This window comes from Lepidochelys kempii, chromosome 20, assembly GCF_965140265.1.
Source record: "Lepidochelys kempii isolate rLepKem1 chromosome 20, rLepKem1.hap2, whole genome shotgun sequence".
Taxonomy (NCBI): Eukaryota; Metazoa; Chordata; order Testudines; family Cheloniidae; genus Lepidochelys; species Lepidochelys kempii.
The window spans coordinates 23816047-23837637 of record NC_133275.1 but is presented as its reverse complement, the minus strand read 5'-3'; the positions used below and the strand labels follow the sequence as shown (position 1 = coordinate 23837637).

General features: G+C 41.0%; 1 protein-coding gene across 4 annotated transcripts; it reads left to right on the top strand.

Moving 5' to 3' along the window:
- Positions 1 to 259: 259 nt before the first annotated feature.
- BRME1 (break repair meiotic recombinase recruitment factor 1) lies at positions 260 to 18511 on the top strand. 4 transcript variants are annotated; one of them, XM_073318457.1, is made up of 9 exons: positions 260 to 365; positions 2436 to 2481; positions 6351 to 6561; positions 7536 to 7620; positions 8284 to 8388; positions 9604 to 11571; positions 13457 to 13587; positions 15204 to 15296; positions 17517 to 17742. In XM_073318457.1, the coding sequence occupies exons 2-9, from the start codon at positions 2454 to 2456 to the stop codon at positions 17662 to 17664; spliced, it is 2769 nt and encodes a 922-aa protein (XP_073174558.1). In that variant the 5' UTR covers positions 260 to 365; positions 2436 to 2453; the 3' UTR covers positions 17665 to 17742. The 4 variants fall into 4 exon arrangements, with proteins under 4 accessions (XP_073174558.1, XP_073174557.1, XP_073174560.1 ...); XM_073318456.1 differs by lacking the exon at positions 260 to 365 and adding an exon at positions 2001 to 2309; XM_073318459.1 differs by lacking the exons at positions 260 to 365; positions 8284 to 8388 and adding an exon at positions 2001 to 2309.
- The last annotated feature ends 3080 nt before the right edge of the window (positions 18512 to 21591 follow it).

The window sequence follows — 21591 nt, the reverse complement described above, 5'->3', positions numbered from 1 at the left end:
GACCTAAAGAGGGGCGGGGCTAACAGCCAAAGGTCGGGAGGGAACTGGGAACCTTAACCGGGGGGCGTGGCTGAGAGAGAGGGCGGACGAAACCTGGGCTGGGCCCCCATTAGGGGGCGGAGCTAAATGCCCGGCCAGGGAGCCGGGGAGCGCCGCGGCGAAGCGAGAGGGGCGGGGCCAAGCTAGGGCCGGTTGGGGAAAGGGCGGGAAAGGCGAGCGCGAGCCTCTGGCGGCGACGGCGGCCTGAGGCGACGCCGGCGCGAGCCCTGAGGCGAAGGGCGGGGCAAGGGGGTGAGAGAGACCCCGAAAGGGCGGGAAAACCCGAGTGGCGCTGAGGGGAGCGCATACCCCCCTTCTCTCCTGAGGTGACTATCGCGCTTGGGGGGGAGGAGGAGGAGGCCCACCACCCCCATCCCCCGGCCTCAACAGACAGGCGGCAGGGCTGTGGCTGGGCTGCCCGCAGTAGCACCCGCCGCAGCCAAGCAACGGGTAACCGTGCGTTGGCAGGATGCGGTGGTGCCAAGGGGCCGGCTCATCCGGTGGAGATGGGCCGCCTCCCTCCGGCCATACCGTCAGGAGCTGCTGGTGCAGCGGGGTGACGCCAGGATGCCACCGTGTCACAGCGAGCGGACGACGCGCTGGCTGGCGGGCCCCGGCCAGGGAACGGATGTTCTGTCCCCGTGACAAACTTAGACGATCTGAGGAAACGTGGCCTGACTTGAGACGAAAGGCGAACCTTCCAAAACAAGAAGAAAAGGCGCACTTCGTCGGACGCATCGGCTCCCGAAAGCTTCTGCTCGAATAAATTTGTTAGTCTCTAAGGTGCCACAAGGCCTCCTGTTCTTTCTGCGGATGCAGACTGACACAGCGGCCACTCTGAAACCTGTCAAAACAAAAGTCTAAATACAATTACTTTTAGGTCCATTGAAAACGCTTGCTTTTGATACATATGAAATGTTTCAGTTTGATCTTTGACTATTTTAAAGAGGCTTTTACTGTAAATTTTCAAAACTGAAAGCTGCTTCGAAACTAAAAATCGAAACTTTCTCTTCTGAAAATGTCAAAGCAGGATGTTTCCGCATTTTAAAAACTTTTTCCAGTTTTTTTTTTTTTTCAAAACACAATTTAGCCAAAATAATACAAAATTTGGTTTAGTTGAAATAGCGTTTTCCAATGGAAAACTGTTCGGACCAAAAAAAAACTTCAACCAGCTCTAGTGCTGGCACAATGTCGGCATACCAAGATGCCATGTGGTGATGAGGAGATATGCCATTCACAGCGACATCACTACATTGCATTGGAATGGCACAGTTTTCTCAATAGCAGGCCCATACCACTGGAGATCACTCCCTGCAGAAAACGGGTTTCAGAGTAGCAGCCATGTTAGTCTGTATTCGCAAAAAGAGAGACTGCTGAATTGGAATTAATTTGCAGACTGGATACAATTAATTTAGGCTTGAATAAAGACTGGGAGTGGATGGGTCATTACACAAAGTAAAACTATTTCGCCTTGTTTATTCCCCCCCCTCCCCCCAGCACTGTTGCTCACACGTTCTTGTCAACTGCTGGAAATGGCCCACCTTGATGATCACTACAAAAGGTTCCCCCCTACCCCCCTGACCCCGCTCTCCTGCTGGTAATAGCTCACCTTAAGTGATCACTCTGGTTACAGTGTGTATGGTAACACCCATTGGTTCATGTTCTCTATGTATATAAATCTCTCCACTGTATTTTCCACTGAATGCGTCCGATGAAGTGAGCTGTAGCTCACGAAAGCTTATGCTCAAATAAATTGGTTAGTCTCTAAGGTGCCACAAGTCCTCCTGTTCTTTTTCCCTGCAGAAAAGTGATTTACCAGGAAGCTGCCCACTCTTAGAATAGAAAGAGCTGCAAAAAGAAGTAACTCAGTGCCCAAGCCTTCTGAGCTGGTTAAATCCTGATTTCCCAGCTCACTGGTAAAACTGCAGGCAGCAGGGGTGCATAGTGCTTGGCCTCTCTAATTGAGATCTTGAATATTTCAGTGTCAACTTTGTAAGGTGTCTAGATACTTTGATGATAGGTGTAACAACATGTGGGCAAAATCTTTATCCCTGTACCTGAATAATCTGCATAACTTCCCTTTGTCCTGCATGAGAAGACAAGGTGGGGGAGGTAATGTCTTTTTTTGGACCAACTTCTGCTGGTGAAAGAGACAAGCTTTTGAGTGACACCGAGCTCTTCTTCGAGATGGCTACAACAGCACTGCAAATACCTTCGTCTGGCATATCCACTCAAATACTATGGATGGAAAAAATATCTCCTGGCATTATGTACTAATAATTTTAAAAATCCATAGTAAAATTTCAACATTTATATTTAATGTGTTTTGGCTTGTATGAAATAACGTACACTGAGACTTGTGTATCTTGAGCACTCTTGTGTTTTCCCCCATCTAGATTTACCAAGCCGTCAAGATGAATAAAAGGAAGAAAAAACTACCAGGTAATAATAATAAAATACCAGGGCCCAGTTTGGTGCTACAAGTGGGTGTGAGATGCCACCACTTATTTCTTTCCCCCCAACCTAGCAGAGTCCAGGGGTGTATTGAAGCCCGCTAGTTTCATGTACCTGGTGCTGGAGAATAATAAGAGGGCTTCATGTTTCTAAAACTGAATTGGCTCTTTATTAAGATAATTTTTTACAGAGATGTTGTCTACTCTAGCATTCAAACCATGCACAGGCAGACTGGCTCTTGCCTGGTGTCTCCTCCAAACCTTTCCGCCCTGCAAAATGTGTTTCTCCATCTCGATGCAGGTTGCTACACTAGTGAGAGGGATCTGGTTTCAAGGAGTTTCAGGGAGTACACACACTCATATTTTAAACAACTGCACAATCTATTGTGAGCCACTGCTTTCTCATTTTGGCACCTCACATGGGCAGATCTTACTTTGTAGGTGGAGCTTAGAAGAGTACCACCACCCGCAGGCACCGGCTTCCTCCAAGCCCCGGGGGTGCTTAGCACCCCTGCTCTGCCCCACACCCATGCGACCCCTTCCCCCAAATGCCCATACCTGCCCTGCCTCTTTCTGCCCCTGCTCCACCCCAGGCTCCACCCCCACCCCTTCTCCCACGTCCCCATCCCCAGCCTGCCCCTGCTCCATCCCTGGCCTGCCTCTTCCCACCCAGTTCCGCCCCCTCCCCAGAGCAAGCCCCCCTGCACCCCCCCCAGTGCCTCCTGCATGCCGTGGAACAGCTGATCGTGGCAGGCAGGAGGTGCTGAGAGGGAGAGGGAGGAGTTGATCGGCAGAGCCGCTGGTGAACGGGGGTTGGGGGGCAGTGGCTGCTAAGCACCCACTGATTTTCTTCTGTGGGTGTTTTAGCCCTGGAGCACCCACGGAGTCAGCACTTATGTCACCACCGTTTCTCCTCCTTTCATCCTGCTGTACAATACTTTGCATTTCTATAGCAACTTTCATATGAAGATCTCAAAGTATTTTACAGATATTAATTACATTTACAACCCCTTTGTGTGGTAGATATCTATTATTATCCCTGTTTTGCAGATGAGGATATGGAAGCACTGACATGTGCGGTAATTTGCCCGTAGCCACACAATGAGCCATTGACAAAGCAGGGAATAGCACCCAGTTGGTTCCTCCAGTTCCTTTATAACACTTCCTCTCAGGCAGTGCTTAATTTGTAAAGAAAGAGGTGCCTGGGCTCAAACAATAACAATGGCATCCTCTGCACAGCATGACCTCACATGCACTGTACATGTGAGGTCACACTTTGTATGTCAGTGACAGAAGAGGTAAAGCTCTACTCTCAAGTGGTTTTGTTTTAATAAATATTTCATGAAGTTTCTCAGTAGTCTGCACTTAGAGACCCTGGCTGTTTATCATGTAGCAAGTGCATTTCTTCTTGTTTGGGTACACAAGAATTCAACATTTGCATTGTGTGTTCCTGCTGTCTCTCTTGATTGCATTTGTTCTTACTCCATAGGATATCAGAAGGGAGTCTGGCCTGGTGCCTCTTAGTACAGTTGGTAATAAAGAACTAGAGTTGATGTGGGGAGCACAGTCTGCATTTCTTTGGAAAGAATCCTCATCTTTTTACCCCCATCTAACTGAAACACACTTGAAGAATCAATAAATGCTGCATCTTTAAAAATCCAGCACAGCATGACAGTCCATTTTAAAAACACTCTAGAATCAATCAGATCTGCTTAGGTTCTTTTAACTTTGGTGGAGAGTATGGGAAACTGGTACTCCTAGAGGGCTAGCAGCACTTGAACTCTCTATTCAAAGATCAGATGGCAGTGCATGTATGCGAGAGCAAGCTTCCTGCCAATACACTGCAGTAAGGACCTAAAGGCAAAGGGCCTGATTCTGCTCTCATTTACACTTAGGCTCGGAAGGATTAGATTTTTTCAATAAATGTCAGTAAATGTCTATTTCATCGTAATTTGCAGTGTTGTAGCTGAGTTGGTCCCAGGATACACAAACTGATGAAAAAATATTTCTGTCAGTAATAATCAAAATTTACAGAAAGGCAAAGTATGAAAAATGCTGCTTGAGAATTTATAAGTATTTTATTTATGGATATTTACTTTGTATATTTTGATAGGTGATGTTGATAATTTGTGTTTTAATAGTTATAAAGTTTTAATTTTAAATCTATGTCTATTGTCATCAAATAATTGTCTGACCACCTTATAATTTCCTGCAACTGTGAACATTTAAATCAATAAAAATAGAAAAAAATACTTGAAACCTGTAACTTTGCACTATGGTGAAAATTTAAATAAATAAAAATGCTTAAAAATTAAACATTGGTATTATCTATCAAAATTATGAAAAAATAATAATCAAATTCTGTCAAACCTATTTACACAGTTGTAACTGCATTGACTTCAACAGAATTGCTCCTGATTTACACCATTGTGTAAAAGAAGAATTGGGTCCAAGGAATGACATGACCAAACTAAGCTTAACCGTATGGGTGATAATTTTTAGTTCTTACTGCTGAACTAGTTCAGTCTCAGCTCCCTCCCCTGAGTAGAACCTGTCTAATCTACTCAGAGATTGAGTTTTGTCAAATTATACATTGTGGCATAATTATTATGTAGTTTGTGTTATGCAGCTTTCTGGTAGGTGGAGGATCACTAGAGAATTCCTGTTCAGCCTCTCTCAGCTAGCAGTGCTTACAGGTTTACTCGAGAAAGGAGACCTGGAATTTGACCACTGCATAATTAACTTTTAACACTGGCAACATACATGAGGCTTTCTTCCAAGATGCAGAGGGGGTTTCAGAATTCCTTTCTTAGCATTTGTTTTCCACTCTGCCAAATCAGGAGGTGTCCAAAGTGCAGCAAGTGGGACAAATACAGCCTGTAGCCTCTTAAAATATCACTCATGGCTAATCTGCTTGCAACCTCAGGATGAAGACAAACATGGACAAATTTAGGTTTTACTGGTCATGAATTTATCCAACCCATATGTTTTATGCATTTACTGAGAAAAATAAAAGTACCAGGATCTTTATTTAAACTGATGTAAATACTGTACTGAACTGGCTAAGGCACCACTTCCCTCAACTGGGATCAGAAGTCCTCTACTGTGTATCATAGGTCCTATATTGCTAACAACTAAAGAAGATCCTCCTTTAGCTCAGATGGTAGAGATGTGTGTTTCTGTAGCAGGAGGATATAAAATTCATCTTTGATATTGTAATTAAGCTCCTGATCACCATGATGTGCAGGATAGTAATTTCTGTGAAGTTCCTCGGATGCTCAGTGAATTATTACAATATATATAAAAAATAGGTTCTGGCAGCTAGCAAATATCTAATGTAGCTTACCTCAATGTTGCTAAATCCCTGTGCCACATCATTAAGAGGATTGCTGTATACAGTTAAAGGGCCTGATCCTTAGTTACACTAAAGCCAATTTAAACCCCTCTGGCAGTGTAAAAATGCTGCTTTACACCCACTTTAAGGTACCTTAACACTGCAAGAGTGCTGCAAAGGGTCCTTAGCAAAACTGACTATCAGATCCAAAATCATCTGTAGCATTTTATGTTGTGTCACAGACTGCATTAGAAATTTACTGTTAGTTTGACATTTTTATGTAGCCACAAAAATTAATGCAAAACCTGCACTAATGACCACTTGGTCAAATGTATAATGATACTTTGAGGTTATTAAGTTTCCATTGATAGGGCCTGTGGAGTAATTGCCACAGCTCTCAAGCTACAATGTAACTGTATAAAATTGCACTCTTTTTCTGTTCTAGATGAGAGATGTAGTGTAATTATTCCTGTTGCATAGAACATTTATCAATTTGACTTTTTAATGATTTTTTCCCTTAAAAGAAGAAAACAATGAACTCAATGTTTCCAAAGCAAAAAGAAGCCTTAGGGAGAACTCCCAGCTGACAGCAGAGAATAATTTTGAAATAGCAATACAACCTCAATCCAATGATTCCAAAAGAAAATCAAAACCAACTACAGCAGGAACAAAGCAGGAATGGGAAGAGAACAGCCAGGAAAACACTGAAGCTTTGGCAGTAAACTTGCAAACAAGGTAATTGAATTCCCCATGAAGCACTGGAATCATCAGACATGAGTTTCTTGGATGATAGAAGACAGAGATTTGGAGTAACAAAGGCGGGGGGGAAGTTCTCACTGTAGAGTTGGGTGAGCGGGATGAATATGGAGAAAGACTTCCTTTTTCTGACTCCCTGCACATTTAATTTTCACTGTCTTTGATCACTTGCTCAGAATTTCTTTCACATACGATTTCTTTATAGGAGAACGTTCACTTGAAGCCTGAGGGCCAAATTCTGCAGTTCTTTACTCAGGCAAACCTAATAAGTCAAGAACTGCAAGATTTGTCCCCATGGACCTAATTTTCAGAGTTATTAAGCATGTATAACTCCAAATGAAGTTATAGAGTTGTGCTGGCTCAACACCTCTCAAAAATCAGGCCCTGTATTTGTACCAGGGGTTCTCAGACTTTTGTATTGGTGACCCCTTTCACATAGCAAGTCTCTGAGTGTGACCCCCCTTATACATTAAAAACACTTTTAAAATATATTTAATACCATTATAAATACTGGAGGCAAAGCGGGATTTGGGGAGGAGGCTGACAGCTCACGACCCCCCATGTAATAACCTCGCGACCCCATGAGGGGTCCAGACCCCGAGTTTGAGAACCCCTGATTTATACTGTATATGTTTGCTTCAGTTTTACTGGTATATATTAATACTTTGTGCTTCAGTTGTGTCTTTCAGTTGAGGGTCTCAGAGTGTTTTACAGATAGTCTCACAGAATTCCTGTGAAATGGATCCATATTGTTATCTCCTTTTTACAGAAGGAAGAACAGGCCCAGAATTATTATGATTTGCTCCAAGATAACATGGCAAGGCATTGGTAGAGCTGGAAATAGAATGCAGGGGCCCAGAATCTGTGCTCTAACCTCTCCATAGGGAATTTATTAATTTGTTAATTTACAGTTTCTAAATGTGCATGCTGTTGTGCTCTCTTTTTCTAACCAGCTCAGGTGATGAAGAAAGAAAGACTACCACTGAGCTGAAACAGTTAAGTCAGGCAAAGGAGTTTATTTCTCTTCCTTTATCACAAGTAAGTCTGTTCTAATGGTGTGATGCAAAACTAATATTAGCAATAAATTGTGCTGTGGTCTGCTAGGTGCTGTCTAGACATTCGTCTGTTAGTGAATTCCCTCCATGGCACAGCTGGATTTGATTCCACTATGTAGCTGGATTTGTTGGGTGTACATATTGTTATCTCCTACACCTCAAACTTGGATGCTCATGGTTTGTTGGCAGCAGCTTTACCAAAGCAACATGCATTAGAAAAAGGTTGACTTAGTAGAGATGCTGCCTATGGACCACACATTCATCACAAGACCTAAATACATATTAATAATGTGCAACTAATGCAATCCTCTGTTCTACTGTAAAGTAAATGTTAAAATGTGTGAAATTATGTGAAATGCATTCTTTAAATTATTCAGCTCTGTTTTCTATGTTCAGGCAAGTAGTCTGTGTGAGTTTAGATTCAGGCTTGACATGTTATTTGGTAGATTGAAATGGGTTGGTTTGCATTATTTAACTAGACAGGATTATAAAACCAGATAAATTCATTCCCTTGTTATCTTTCTAATCAATAGTGAAAGTGTCTGATCTGAGGGAGCTCCGGTCAGGGTTGCTCAGAGTGCTGTATTACTTAGTACATTTGGTAATAACCACCCTTTACACTCATCATTATTGAACTTGGTTGTAGAATTCAGCAGGGAAGTTTGTGCCAGTCTTTGCAAAACCAAAGAAAGGTTTGACTGAAACACCTGAGAGAAATGATGGAGAAGCAGCAGGGTTTCAAACAGAACAGGTACAGCACTGGATCATCAATTAACATGTTAGACAGCCCTACCAATGCATGTGCAGTTATATACAAGAGCACCTACAATTTACAGGCACCTCTTGTTATATGTTGGAGAACATTTAGCAAAATAATTCCTTTTGACTCTAAAATTTAAAGTACATTTTATTTCATATTAGTAATTAAAGATGAACATATTCCATGCAACACAGTTCAATGGAACAGTGCCCAGAAATGAACCCCTTTGGTTCTTCGAAAAGTTTTGCCCAGATATGAAGAGAATGAAAACATTATGCATGAAATTTTCAAAAGCATATAAGTGACTTAGGAGCCTAAGTCCCTTCTTCAAAAGACACTTAGGGTTGAAGTCCCTTTCAATGAGACTTAGAGGCTTCTAAGTGTCAAAGTTACTCTTAAAAATGAGACTTAGGCTTTTAAGTTACTTAGGCACTTTTGAAAATGTTTCCTGATGTCAGTAATATACAATAATTGACCAGCCAACAAGATATAATAAATCTTGGCTCTGCTTATTGTAGAACCATAAATATGAAGGATGGGAAAAAAACGTATTAGGTCCATCTACTCTAGTCTATTTCCTCTTAACTAGGCCTGTAAGATTGCTATGCAATCTCTTTTCTAGTGCTTTGTCTTGTTCAGTTTTAAATGACTCAACGACAGGGTTTCCACTAAATCCCTTGAGAAATTATTCCATGGTGTAAGTTGGCTCAGCAGAGTGGAACAACTACTATATATTCCCATGCAAATGGGAGTAATAAATCCAGGAGGACTAAAAAAGGGAAAGCTGTTCAGTGGGTGTATTTAAAAATCTTTCTGAATTCTGTGAACTGCGGCACAGTCTGCTGTTGGCAGGGGTCCTTGGGAGATTCATCGGGCCTCAGAAAACTGTTCTGAGAGAGAGAGGACAAAGCCTCATGCAGATCCTGGGTCAGTATATATTAAACTCAATGGAACTATGCCAGTTTACACCATCTGAGGATTAGCCCCCACTACTTTTCATTGTCTGCTAATGGACTTTCAGACACCTTTGGGAACAACTGATTATTATTAACTTTATCACATACTTACATATAATTTTCACCTTTGTAAATATCCTCTGAATTCAGTGTACAGCTCCTATAAATTGCCTGGTAATTGTTTGTATAGATTGGAGTAGAGATCTATAGACTGGAAAATACTGACGTTGCTCTGTTATTTTCCTTCAAGACACTAATGATGCACAAACTTCAGGAAATATTAGAGTCTAATCTCCAATGCACAGACAGCAATCCGGCATGTGAGTCCTCAGAAGCAGATATGCAGGAAGCAAAGTTCCCACCAGAATCATTTCAGTTGATGGGGACCAAAGGGCAAGAAGCTGGAGATACGGTAATTTCTCACTGTCAGAAATGTACTAGTGAAGGGCTGGATGTTAAAACTCAAAACCAGCACAAGATTAAAAACATAAGCAATGAGGCTGCTACGGTAGGTGATTCTCACCAAGGAACAGGGATAGCATTTAATTTACAAGAAGACAACTGTGACAAAAACACCTTCGTGGAACTTGTTCCCTTATTTCTAGATACTTTATATCATAAGGATGCAGGCAGTCATGAAAACAGGAACCTATCTCTAGGGTCACTTGAATGCCCCATTGAAAAGGATGTGAGCTGTAGTATACTAAGAGAACACAGAATTTCTGACAGAGGTAAAGGCAATCAAAATGAAGACCTTCTGAATAGTTGCCTTGAGAATGTGGACCAAAATAAACCTACAGAGGAGGATGAAATTGCCATAAAATTAGACAACTTTGTTAAAGAAGAAAAAGAGACTAAAAATGTTCATGGGGAAGTCATAGATCTGATGGATACAAGCATCAAAAGCAAAATGGAGAGCAACCTAATTAAACCTCAATTTTTAGTAGATTTAAACATCACCACAGATAAGGAAAAGAACAACTCATGCACAAGGGGCAGAGGAGAAGAGCAAAGCAGCAGTGACAAAGGAGCAGAGCAGAACAGTCCATTCAAAGATGGCAAAGCTGCAGAACAAAACAGCCTTCACAGCAGTGGCAAAATTGCAGAACACAGCAACCTGTGCAGCGCTGGTAAAATTGCAGATCAAAGCAGCTCAAAAAGCAGTGGCAAAGCCACACAGCAAAGTAGTCCATGCATAAGTGCTGAAGTTGTAGTAGAGCAAAGAGCCAATTGCAAAGTCACAGAGAAAAGCAGCCCACAGAGCAGTGGCAGAGTCTTGGAGCAAAAGAGCCTGCAAAGCAGTGGTAAAGTTGCAGAGCAAAGCATCCCTCACAACAGTGGCAGAGTCTCGGAGAAAATCAGCAGTGACAAAGACAGAGATATTTCTGGGAAGGATTTTCTTAGTAGTACTCAATCCATGATTGTTGATCTGAAGATGGATGTAGAGGTTACTGAATCAAAAAGCATACAAGCTATTGAACCAATCAGTCTATTTTGCCTACAAACTGAAGGGTGTGGTCACTCAGAGTGCAGCAACACCTCACTGCAACCAGCTTTTTACACTGGAGAGAGTGATACAGGCAAAGAAGAGGCAGAAAAGAAGAGTGAGACATCTGTAGGCACCAGAGAAGAATCTGACCCAAATGCTTCAACCCTCTTGATTGATAATAGCTTTGTATGTGAGAACAATCAAGAAGACTACATCACTTTGGAGTGGTGGAAGGAAAATGGAAATGAGAAGGTGAGGCCTGATAGGAAACAGTCACCAGTTAGTATCTGTGATGCAAGACCTAATTTATTAGAAGGGAAACAGTCAAATACAGAGATTGTTCCAGAGGCAGGAATAAAATCTTCTCCCCTTTCATTTGGCCTCCCGTTGAATGTAAAAAACAATGAAGAAATGGTCATTTGTGAGAAAAATAAGATGGACCTTGTTCCCATGAAAAATTGTCTTTCCCCTATAGATGTTCTTGAGCAACTGGAAAGAGAAAAGGTGATACTCAATCATAAAAGAGAAACTGATGCTAATTCAGGTGGCTGGAAATCTCTTTCTGCAGCAGATACAGGTTTGCCTAGTGGTGCACTGAGGGATCCTTCCCCTGTGGACCAAACCTGCTCACCTTGGGAAGATGCACTTTCTCTGGATCTAGAATTGTTGCCTGACAACCAGTTACAGAGTGTCCTTGAAGATAACAGAATTGAATTTCCACTGCAGCAGGTAAGTTGATTGTCAAGTTACAATAATGTTGAGCATACATACCCATTTTGAACTGAATTGGGCCCACCTAGCATACAAAGGAAAACAACATTCAAAATGCACCTGGCAAATGTGGAATTTTATATATAGATGCAAATTTTCTGGCTTCTTTTATGATCAGTTTATAGTGTACATTATGAGATTTAATTAGGGCCTACCTCAGGCCCCAATTCAGCAAAACATATAAGCATGTGCATAATTTTGAGCATGTGAATAATCCCATTGGAAGTCAGGGGGACTGTTCCTGTGTTTTGTGACAATTTGGAGTATCTGCTGATAACTTACAAATTCTGGTTGATTTTATGAAAATGCTGTGTAACTGAATGCCCAGGGAAATGGGGTTGACCAAGTTTGTCTGCAGGGAAGGGGACAAGGGGTTTGAACAGTGGAATTTCCCCAAAACGAGAAAACAAAGAAACGAGGTGTTAATACTAGGAGATAAAAACTCATAAAGCCAGAAAGGAAGCTTGGGTAGGAGAGAAGAACAAAGGCTCATGCTTTCATAGGAGTCCTTTATGACTGAAGGACCAGCTGAGGAAAAAGGAAGCTAGCTGCAGGAGAGAGACTATATGATTTAGAGGCAAAGCCATGTGGAGGAGGGGGACACCTAGAGGACTCTGACCATATCCCAAAGAACACTCAGGAATGGTGAGAAAACTGAGGCAATGTTTTATTATTATATCTGTATATCTCTTGTGCTGTTTAAATTGTGTTAGAAATCTTTGCAAAGTCTATCCAATATATGCTTCAACTATCGATTGTCCCTCAAAATGAGGGTGCCCACAAGGCTGTAGCTCTGGGAAGGTTGTGTGTATTGAGGAGTCTGGGGAGCTAGTCACAGAGCCTGGGCAGTTATACCACTGGTCTCAGCTCTCAGAATAGAGGATCTACACCTGAGAAAGTGCCTAGAAAAACCAAAGCCAGAGGCAGTGCCTGGACTCTGCTCAGACTTAGGAAGCTTAAAAGCATGAGTCCAACATGGTGGGACCCAAACACTACAGCCAGGTGAGTGTACAGAAGAGAGAGCTTGACTAGAGCTGTGACATGTTTAAAGTTAAATGGGACTCCTTACATGCTTAAGTGTTCTACTGAATTGTGGCTTAAATATAGACCCATTGGGTAAGGCATTTCTGATAAGGGCATTTATTTAAAATACTTCTTTTAAGAACAGAATCAACCCCCCCACACTTTTTTAGCCTTGGTGGCATTTGTTTAAAACATGCTACCTTAGGGTAGAACTATCCAAAATGCATCCTGCTGGCCAAATACAGCGTACAGTCTTAAAATGTAGCTTTTGGCCACATTCCCCCTAAATGCCAAAAGCTGCAGGGTGAGAATAAAACTGATAAACAGGCAAAATCTTCAAAAGTGACTATTACTTTTGTGTGCCTCCATTTTTGGTTGCACAGCTTGAGCTCTTTAGGATTGGGGTCTAAATACAGCCTTTGGGCTCCCTAAAAGTTGCCAATGAGGCTTTTAGTGTAGCACAGTTTGGGCAACTCATTAAAGAATATACCTGCATGAGAGTTCTGCCTGTACTCATCACTGATTGCTTAATAACTAATTTATTAATTATTGTTATTATTATACCAGGATGTGCAAACTTTGTGCAAAATAACAATAGGATTTCCTCTTTCCTGGTTTTAATTTGGCATGGAACATGAGAAAGGGATGACTACACATTGGAATTCTATTCTATACTATTCTATATAGGTTTTTATACCACACTCATCCCGTAATATCTGAGCACTTCCCAGTGGTGCATTAAGCAACTTCTCTTGGTGTGTCAAATTAAATCTTTATACAGAGCATTTCTCTATTTTTGAATTAACTTCCTCCCTCTCAGCCATTTTCTGTGGATAGTAATTGCAGTCCTTCCATCCCTGAAAGTGATCTGTATCCTGAAAGAGAACGGCGTGGTCCAAACATACCAGTCCCTATCATTAATATATCTTACCCAAACAAGCTGCAACCCAGGTAGGGAGACTTCCTACTGAGCAATGTGAAACCGTATTTTCAATATGTTCCTTCCATTCATAGATTCATGCTCTGGACTAAGCAATATTGCATTTCACCAGTCCAGGACTGTACATATTAATCCTGACTACTGGAAATAGAATAACTGTTATTTCAATGGACTTCTTTGGTACTAGGAACATTTCTGGTAAGAAGGGATAACAAGATTCAATTGTATTTCAAGCTATCATGGAAAGAATGGAAAGTGTGAGCTGGCTGTAGTCCTGATTTTGGAGCTATACAGACGCTCTGTCATTGCCACTCTATATGATAAGTATCCATGTATAAATATGTGGGTACTAGCCTCCTTATGGGGGGGAGGAGGTGTGAGATGGCATAGTGGATTCGCATGCAGAGGTGTGCTCTACACATGGATTAGAGTTGGGGACAATCTGGAATTGGGCAATTACATTTTGCCTACCTAAAACTTCCCTTGCATTTTTAAATGGATTTAATATTTACTTCCTGCCCTAAACTATTGCATAATGTTGCCGAGGGCTTCTAACTGCTTTGTTCCATACTCTTCTGGAGTGGGTGGACAAAGTCATTACTATAGTTTGCAAGGCATGATGGAATCCTTTCAGATGAGTGATGTGTAGCAATGTGAGATACTAGTTTCTGGTCAAATACCAAATATAGGGAATTTTTCATTGTATAGGTAATACAGCAGGAATCGGCAACCTTTGGCATGCGACCTGTCAGGGTAGGCCCCCTAGTGGGCTGGGCCGGTTTATTTACCTGCTGCGTCTGCAGATTCAGCCGATCATGGCTCCCACTGGCTGCGGTTTGCCACTCCAGGCCAATGGGGGCCGCAGAAAGTGGTGTGGCCCAAGGGATGTGCTGGCTGTCGCTTCCCGCAGCCCCCATTGGCCTGGGACAGCGAACTGCGACCAATGGGAGCTGCGATCGGCCGAACCTGCGGACATGGCAGGTAAACAAACCGGCCCAGCCCACCAGGGGGCTTACCCTGGCGGGCCGCATGCCAAAGGCTGCCTATCACTGTAATACAGTTTTCTTCCTAGAACCTCATTCTGATTTTTCTGAAAATAAGAACATAAGTAAAAAAAAAATCTGAAGAGCTTGAAAAAATGGAAACTATATATATAGTAGAAAAGTTACGTCAACCCAGCTACGTTGCTCAGGGGTGTGAAAATCCACATTCCTGAGTGATGTAGTTAAGCCAACCTAATCCCCAGTGTAGACAGTACTAGGCTGATGGAAGAATTCTTCTGTCAACCTAGCTGCTGCCTCTCAAGGATTAACTACAGTGATGGAAGAACCCCTCCCGTCACTATAGTGAGTGTCTACACTGAAGTCCTACAACAGCACAGCTGCAGCAATTTAAGTGTACAGGTAGCCTCAATATATAATGAGCCTGATTTTTGTTTACACTAAGGCTCTTTTACCCCTTTGGCAGTGTACAGAAGCCTTAAAGAGGGAGTAAGTTGCAGTTAGCCATATACTGTATAGGGGCCTTAGTATAAATGAGAATCAGGCCTAATGTTTTAGCTGAGTGCGTACTGATGTGTTGGTGATTAGGGCTATTTTAGTTCTTCTCTTCTTCCTTTTTTCATCAGGGTTGAGATGATGGAGGGGGGTTGTGAGCCCACCAAAGAGGAAGATGCAACAGATGTTGTTTGTGGTCTGATTATTGAGCTCTCTAATCTCAAGTAAGAACATAATTTCTGTATCAGGGATGGTGCATGTAGAACTCTTCACAGCATGTGATTCTCTTGATTATTGACTGAAGGATAGGAGGATTGATTCATTGCGCTTTATAATACAGACAGCTTCAGAGATTTGGTTTGTTTTAGTGTCAAATGTCTAGGTCTTTGTATGCCCTGTAAGAGATTGAACCTGCACAAGTCATGTGCACGGTTACATGGGCATAAGGGCAAGGTTTAAAAGTGATTAGTAGAGCAGGGAGCACAGGAGAGGGACTCCTGCACTAATGACAGAGCTACTGTGAGGCTACCATATCATTCCTAAAAAGAAAAGGAGTACTTGTGGCACCTTAGAGACTAACAAATGTATTTGAGCATAAGCTTTCGTGAGCTACAGCTCACTTCATCGGATCCACTGAATGCATCCGATGAAGTGAGCTGTAACTCACGAAAGCTTATGCTCAAATACATTTGTTAGTCTCTAAGGTGCCACAAGTACTCCTTTTCTTTTTGCGAATACAGACTAACATGGCTGCTACTCTGAAACATATCACTCCTGCGTACCAGCAGGTTGAAACTACTGCTTACTGTGAAAGACTTGGTTTAAGATTACTTATGCTACAAACCTCCATTCACACTTGTGCTGGAGTGTAACAGCCTTACTACACACTCTGCTGCAAACCACACAGGGATTGAAGGGTCAAAGTTTATGGCATTGTCTTTGCTAGGAAAAAAAAGATACTTTTTCCAAAATCCTAGTGTACATACAGCAAATTGTAATTACATAAGAATGACCATACTGGGTCAGGCCAATGGTCCATCAAGCCCAGTAGCCTGTCTTCAGACAATGGCCAATACCAGGTATTTCAGAGGGAATGAACAGAACAGATAATCATCAAGTGGTCCATCCCCTGTCACCCATTCCCAGTTTCTAACAAACAGAGGCTAGGGACTCTTCAGAGCATGGTGTTGCATCCCTGCCCATCCTGGCTGATAGCCATTGATGGACCTATCCTCCATGAACTTATCTAGTTCTTTCTTGAACCCTGTTATAGTCTTGGCCTTCACAACATCCTCTTGCAAAGAGTTCCACAGGTTGATTGTGCATTGTGTGAAGAAATACTTCCTTTTGTTTGTTTTAAACCTGCTGCCTTTTAATTTAATTGGGTGACTGCTAGTTCTTGTGTTAAGAGGAGTAAATAACACTTCCTTATTTACTTTCTCCACACCAGTCATGATTTTGTAGATCTCTATCATATCCCCCTTAGTCACCTCTGTTCCAAACTCAAAAATCCCAGTCTTAACCTCTCCTCATGAAAGTTGTTCCATTCCCCTAAATAGTTTTTCTTGCCCTTTTCTGTACCTTTTCCAATTCCAGTGCATCTTTTTTGAGATGGGGCAACCAGATCTGCATCCAGTATTCAAGATGTGGGATACCATGGATTTATATAGAGACAATATGTTATTTTCTGTCTGATTATATATGCCTTTCCTAATTATTGCCAATATTCTAATAGCTTTTTTTACTGCCGCTGCACATTGAGTGGATGTTTTCAGGGAACTATCCACAATAACTCCAAGATCTCTTTCTTTTTAACATGGGTTAGCTTGATCAAAGTAAATCCTAATCTCTACTAGTTAGTTTTTTAGTGTAGACTGTCCACGGTCAGCCGCTAGCAGATAACATGTTAAAATACTTTTCCTGCCTTCATGATTTAAACCCCCCCCCCTACTTTTATCACAGTGAAGACAAGGCCTGAGAGGGGAAGGGATTTCATTTATTTAAGCTCCCTATTTAGGAATTTGAATTAAATAAGTGCAAGTAAACAAACCATAAAATCTGAAGAGTTTTTACTTTTAGGCCCCATTCATCTTTAATCAATGAGCAATCCCTTCCTTATTCACATGTTTAAAGGTAAGCACATGTTTATGCTGAATAGGGCCTAATGCTTTGTTAAGATTTTTTGCTTATTTGTACCTATTTAATATTTTGGAGAAAATCTCTCTTTGTGAAAGACACAACAAACCTGTTCTTTCAATTAAAGGTGATCTGCAAGGGAAAGAAAACCAGTATGTGAATTATAGAGTGTTCAGATTAACGAAGGACAAATTTGTGATCTTTATAAGAGTGGGGTTTTTTTTAAAGATATTTAGAATCTCATTTCTGCAGCTGTGTGGAGAAGTTTTTTGCTAATGTGAAACACATCTTGTTTTCATTCTTTCTAGTCGACTGATAATGAACACCCACAGGGATCTGGAGTCTTTAAAGAGGCTGAAGTACAGAAAAAGCAGACAGTCGGGAAGGTTTATTGCTCATGCCCTGAAGGGAGCGACAAATATTCTGTACGCAGTAAAAAAATGGAAGGAGATCTAGGACTGTGCATCAAATCAGAACCAAATAATAGCATTGTTTGGTTTAACGGTTTAAATGGCCAGAGGTTTTGTTCTGTTCTGGTGTTGCTTTTACTTTCCTACATTTGGCATTTTGTACCTTATTCTTATTTACACTAAGGCCCCTTGACACCACTCTAGCCATGTTAAGTCTCTTTTTTACTGCCAGAATTGAGTAATGAGGCTGTAGCATAAATGAGAATAAGGCCCAGTGTCTTAGAGCCAAATTCTTGCTGGCCACTGGCTGATTGCAGTACAGGAATAATATCCACCCATCTCCTGCCTCCCCAAAGGGCACATATACAGAGTTAAAAAAAAAAACAGTTGTATGCTCAAATTCTGGTTGTAAACCCTTGATCTTTCCCTTCCAACCTTGTCCAGACTAGAATTTAAAGGTGAAATGTTGAGCCATTCTAGCTACCATGTCTGAGAAGCCTAGGGTAGACAAGGCAGCATATACATGCTAAACTGTTCAAGGTAAACCCTAGTCTCCCCACTTAAGACTTCATCTCAATCAGTTTAGCATGTGTTTAAGGTCCTAGATTTTTCAACATACCTTTCATCCTTATCTAGGCCAGGCCTCCATCACTTCTGCTATGGAGCCCTTGCAGAGCAGGCTTTCTTCATGTTTTCAGAGGAAACCAGAACTGAGGTGCTCTTTTCAGTCCTATGACCCTGCAACAGCCTGGATTTGTGCTGTATTTTTCTGGTATAAATTATGCAAAACTTTGGCCCTTGAATTAAAAGTGAAACTGTTTACCAGCTGTTTTAAATCTATAAGGGATGGCAAACCTGAATGTTGATACTATTTATTTTCTTTCCTCTTTTCATTCTGTGTGCAATAAAATAAATACTAGTTGAACACAATCTTCATAATCCATGGATGAGTCTTCAAACATTTCAGTACTTCATTATCCCTATAATATCATGCACCATTGGTTTAAAAAAAAAGACAATTATATAATACATTTTTTTACTAGTGAAACAACATAACATTTTCAATAGAATGACAACCAAAAACTGGCAAATAAAATAACGTTCAGAAATAACTGGCAAATAAAACAATATATATGTATAACATATAAAACAATTTTCAAAGAAAATAAAGGCAGGAAGACTTGAGACTCTGTGAGGGAAAAACAATAATTTCTTAAACACTCACCCACTTAACGTTAGCTGGTAAATTATTAACCTTGTTACCTAATGCCCCCTCAACTCAAATATGGGAACACCCAGCTTCTAAGAGCTATTGGATTGCTGTGTGAGCTTTCACAAATGGCCAGAGTGCTGTGTTGGAGTCTTCAGGCCAGGACTATTTTGTTGATATTCTTTCTCATTCCCTTCAACTGAATGACATAATTGCTCAAAGACTGAGGCAAATGCCATCAGCTTCCCAGGTGTAAGTCTTACCCCTCCATGAACTGGAACATCCAATGGAAGCCAAAGCAGGTTTCTGTCTTGAATAGAAAGGTAAAATGGTCCTGTAGAATGGTAGGCAAGTTAATGATGCTGGGAGAATTCACCTCCATACTCTCTCCCCTTATTTGCCACTTCACTCCAAGAGCCAGATGGAATCTGGCTCCCAGACCTCTCTCCCCACATTGCCTGCATTATTCATGATATCTCTTTGGCTTCCTCCATGCCATCCTCCTCTACTATTGATGCATCTGGAGCAGCAAATGCCTGAAATGCCAGAGGAGGGACATCACCTGAGGCAGAGTTGGGAAGGTGAGGGGAAAAAGATGCCTCATTCTTTGGGACCTGAAAAAAATTAAGCAAATGTAATTATACACCCCTTTTTTCCCTCAGAGCACAACATGTAATTATTGGGCTAAATCCTGACCAATTTAGGACTTATCTACATGAGAAAGTTCCATCAGTTGAACGAAAGTTTTATTTTAAACTGGTTTAGTTAACCTAGTGCAAACCCCTGTATGGATACTTTGATTTTGGTATAAGGGTATGGAACCTTTTGTAACCTTTATGTTGAAATGTTTCCAATTAATATTAAGTTGTTAAACTTAATATTAAGTAGTTAAAAATGAGGATGCAATAAAACCAAACTCAGTTTTCGGGTTCCAGCCTCTACATTGGTTATAGAAAATTTATTTAGTAGAGGACACAAGGAGACACTTGGAATGATACAACCAAACTCTATTTAAAAGGAAAATGATAAGCAAGCAGAATTCAATTACTATTTACACAATATTACAGTTATACTTCACCTCAAGGATGAGATTGTGTATCAACGGGTGATCAGCTCCACTGGCAACAGAGTGAAGAAGGGCCTTATAATCCTGGAACCTAATGATACCCTTCTGATGTTAATTGAAGCTCCTTTGCAATTTAGCAAAACTTCTCCTTTTATACTCAATTATAATATTAATTAGCATTAAACTGCCATTTACCATAATTATATTTCCACCACCTTCTTATTGGCTCTTTACATTACTTATTATTTAAATTAACATTTGCACCAATGTCCTTCCCATTCTATCAATATAGGTAATATTTTAATAAAACATTCATTAAAAACCTTGCTTAAATCAGTTATAACCAAAATGTAATGGTAACATAGCCCTGGGTCCCATTCTGCTAACTCTTACTTTCACATAACAACACTCTGTCTCCAACTTATCTCTAACTTTCTCACACTAGCATCTTCAGTTTTCCTCTCACTAAGCCTAGTTTAGGCCCAAAATCTACCTGATACTTATTTCTTAACCCAAACTATCCTATAGACTGTCAGCTTGTTTTGAATTAAACCAATTCCTAAACCTAACGAAAAACCACTTTTTAAACAGTTGCAACTTCCTTGTGTATATAAGGCCTTATTCAGTTTTTACTTAGACAAAACCCAGAATTCTGCCATAGTAAAAGTTTGAGTAAGGATTTCCGGATTTGGTCCTCTGTTTGGGAGTTATAATCCTTTCATGGCTGCTTTATAAAAAAAAGTCGCTTTGAGTTCTACAGTTGAAAAATTTATCATAAGTATCAGTGACCTGGAGCAAAATAATTCTCAGAGTCAAGGCTTGTGACACACACAAGTTGAATCACTTTTAGTCAGTTAAAAAAAAAACATTTAAGTTAATACTGTGTAAACCCCTATGAGAACACTCATAATGATTTAGACATACTTAATACTGATTTAGCTTGCACCAGCTAATGCAGACTTGAACCGATTTAACCTGACGGAAACCGCTTTATTTTGGTTTAAGAATAGCTTATTGGGATTCAGCTTAAACCTGTCCTAACTGACTTAAGATAAACCAAAACAAACCTTGTTTAAACCAACATAAGGCAGTGTCTACACTACAGAGACTATACTAGCATAGCCACATCATAGGAGCACCACCTACCCAAAGTTAGTTACATGACCTTCGAGGGAAGCCCCTGTTGACATAGATGTATCTACAGTTTTGCATGTGGACAAGCCCTCACAGGTGCAAACTAAACTTCTATAAGCCAAGTTTAAACCGATATAGGAGTAGCCACACACAGTGTTGCCCCAGTTTAACTAAATCAGTTTAATTTAAAATCATGCCTTCAGTATTTAAATTGGTGCAACTGTGTAGTTCTGGCCTCAGTCATTATAAATTATAGCAGCCCTCTCTTAGTCAATACTACCATCCTGTGGCCATTTCTTTAAAGTTACAACAACTGAAAAAAAAAATCAAAGCCTACCCTTTCTCACTAGTATTAAAAGCATTTTCCCTTGTCATAAAATGTGTGGCTCTATGAATTCTAGGTTTATTTTCTCGCAGTGGTTAAACCTGGAGGCAAGGCATCAGGATTCCTGAGTGATATTCCCAGCTATGGGGACGAGTGTGGTTTAGTAGTTAAAGCAGGAAGAAGGTAGGCGACTCTATCCTATTCTCTCTTCCCAGCTCTGCTACTGATTCACTGGATA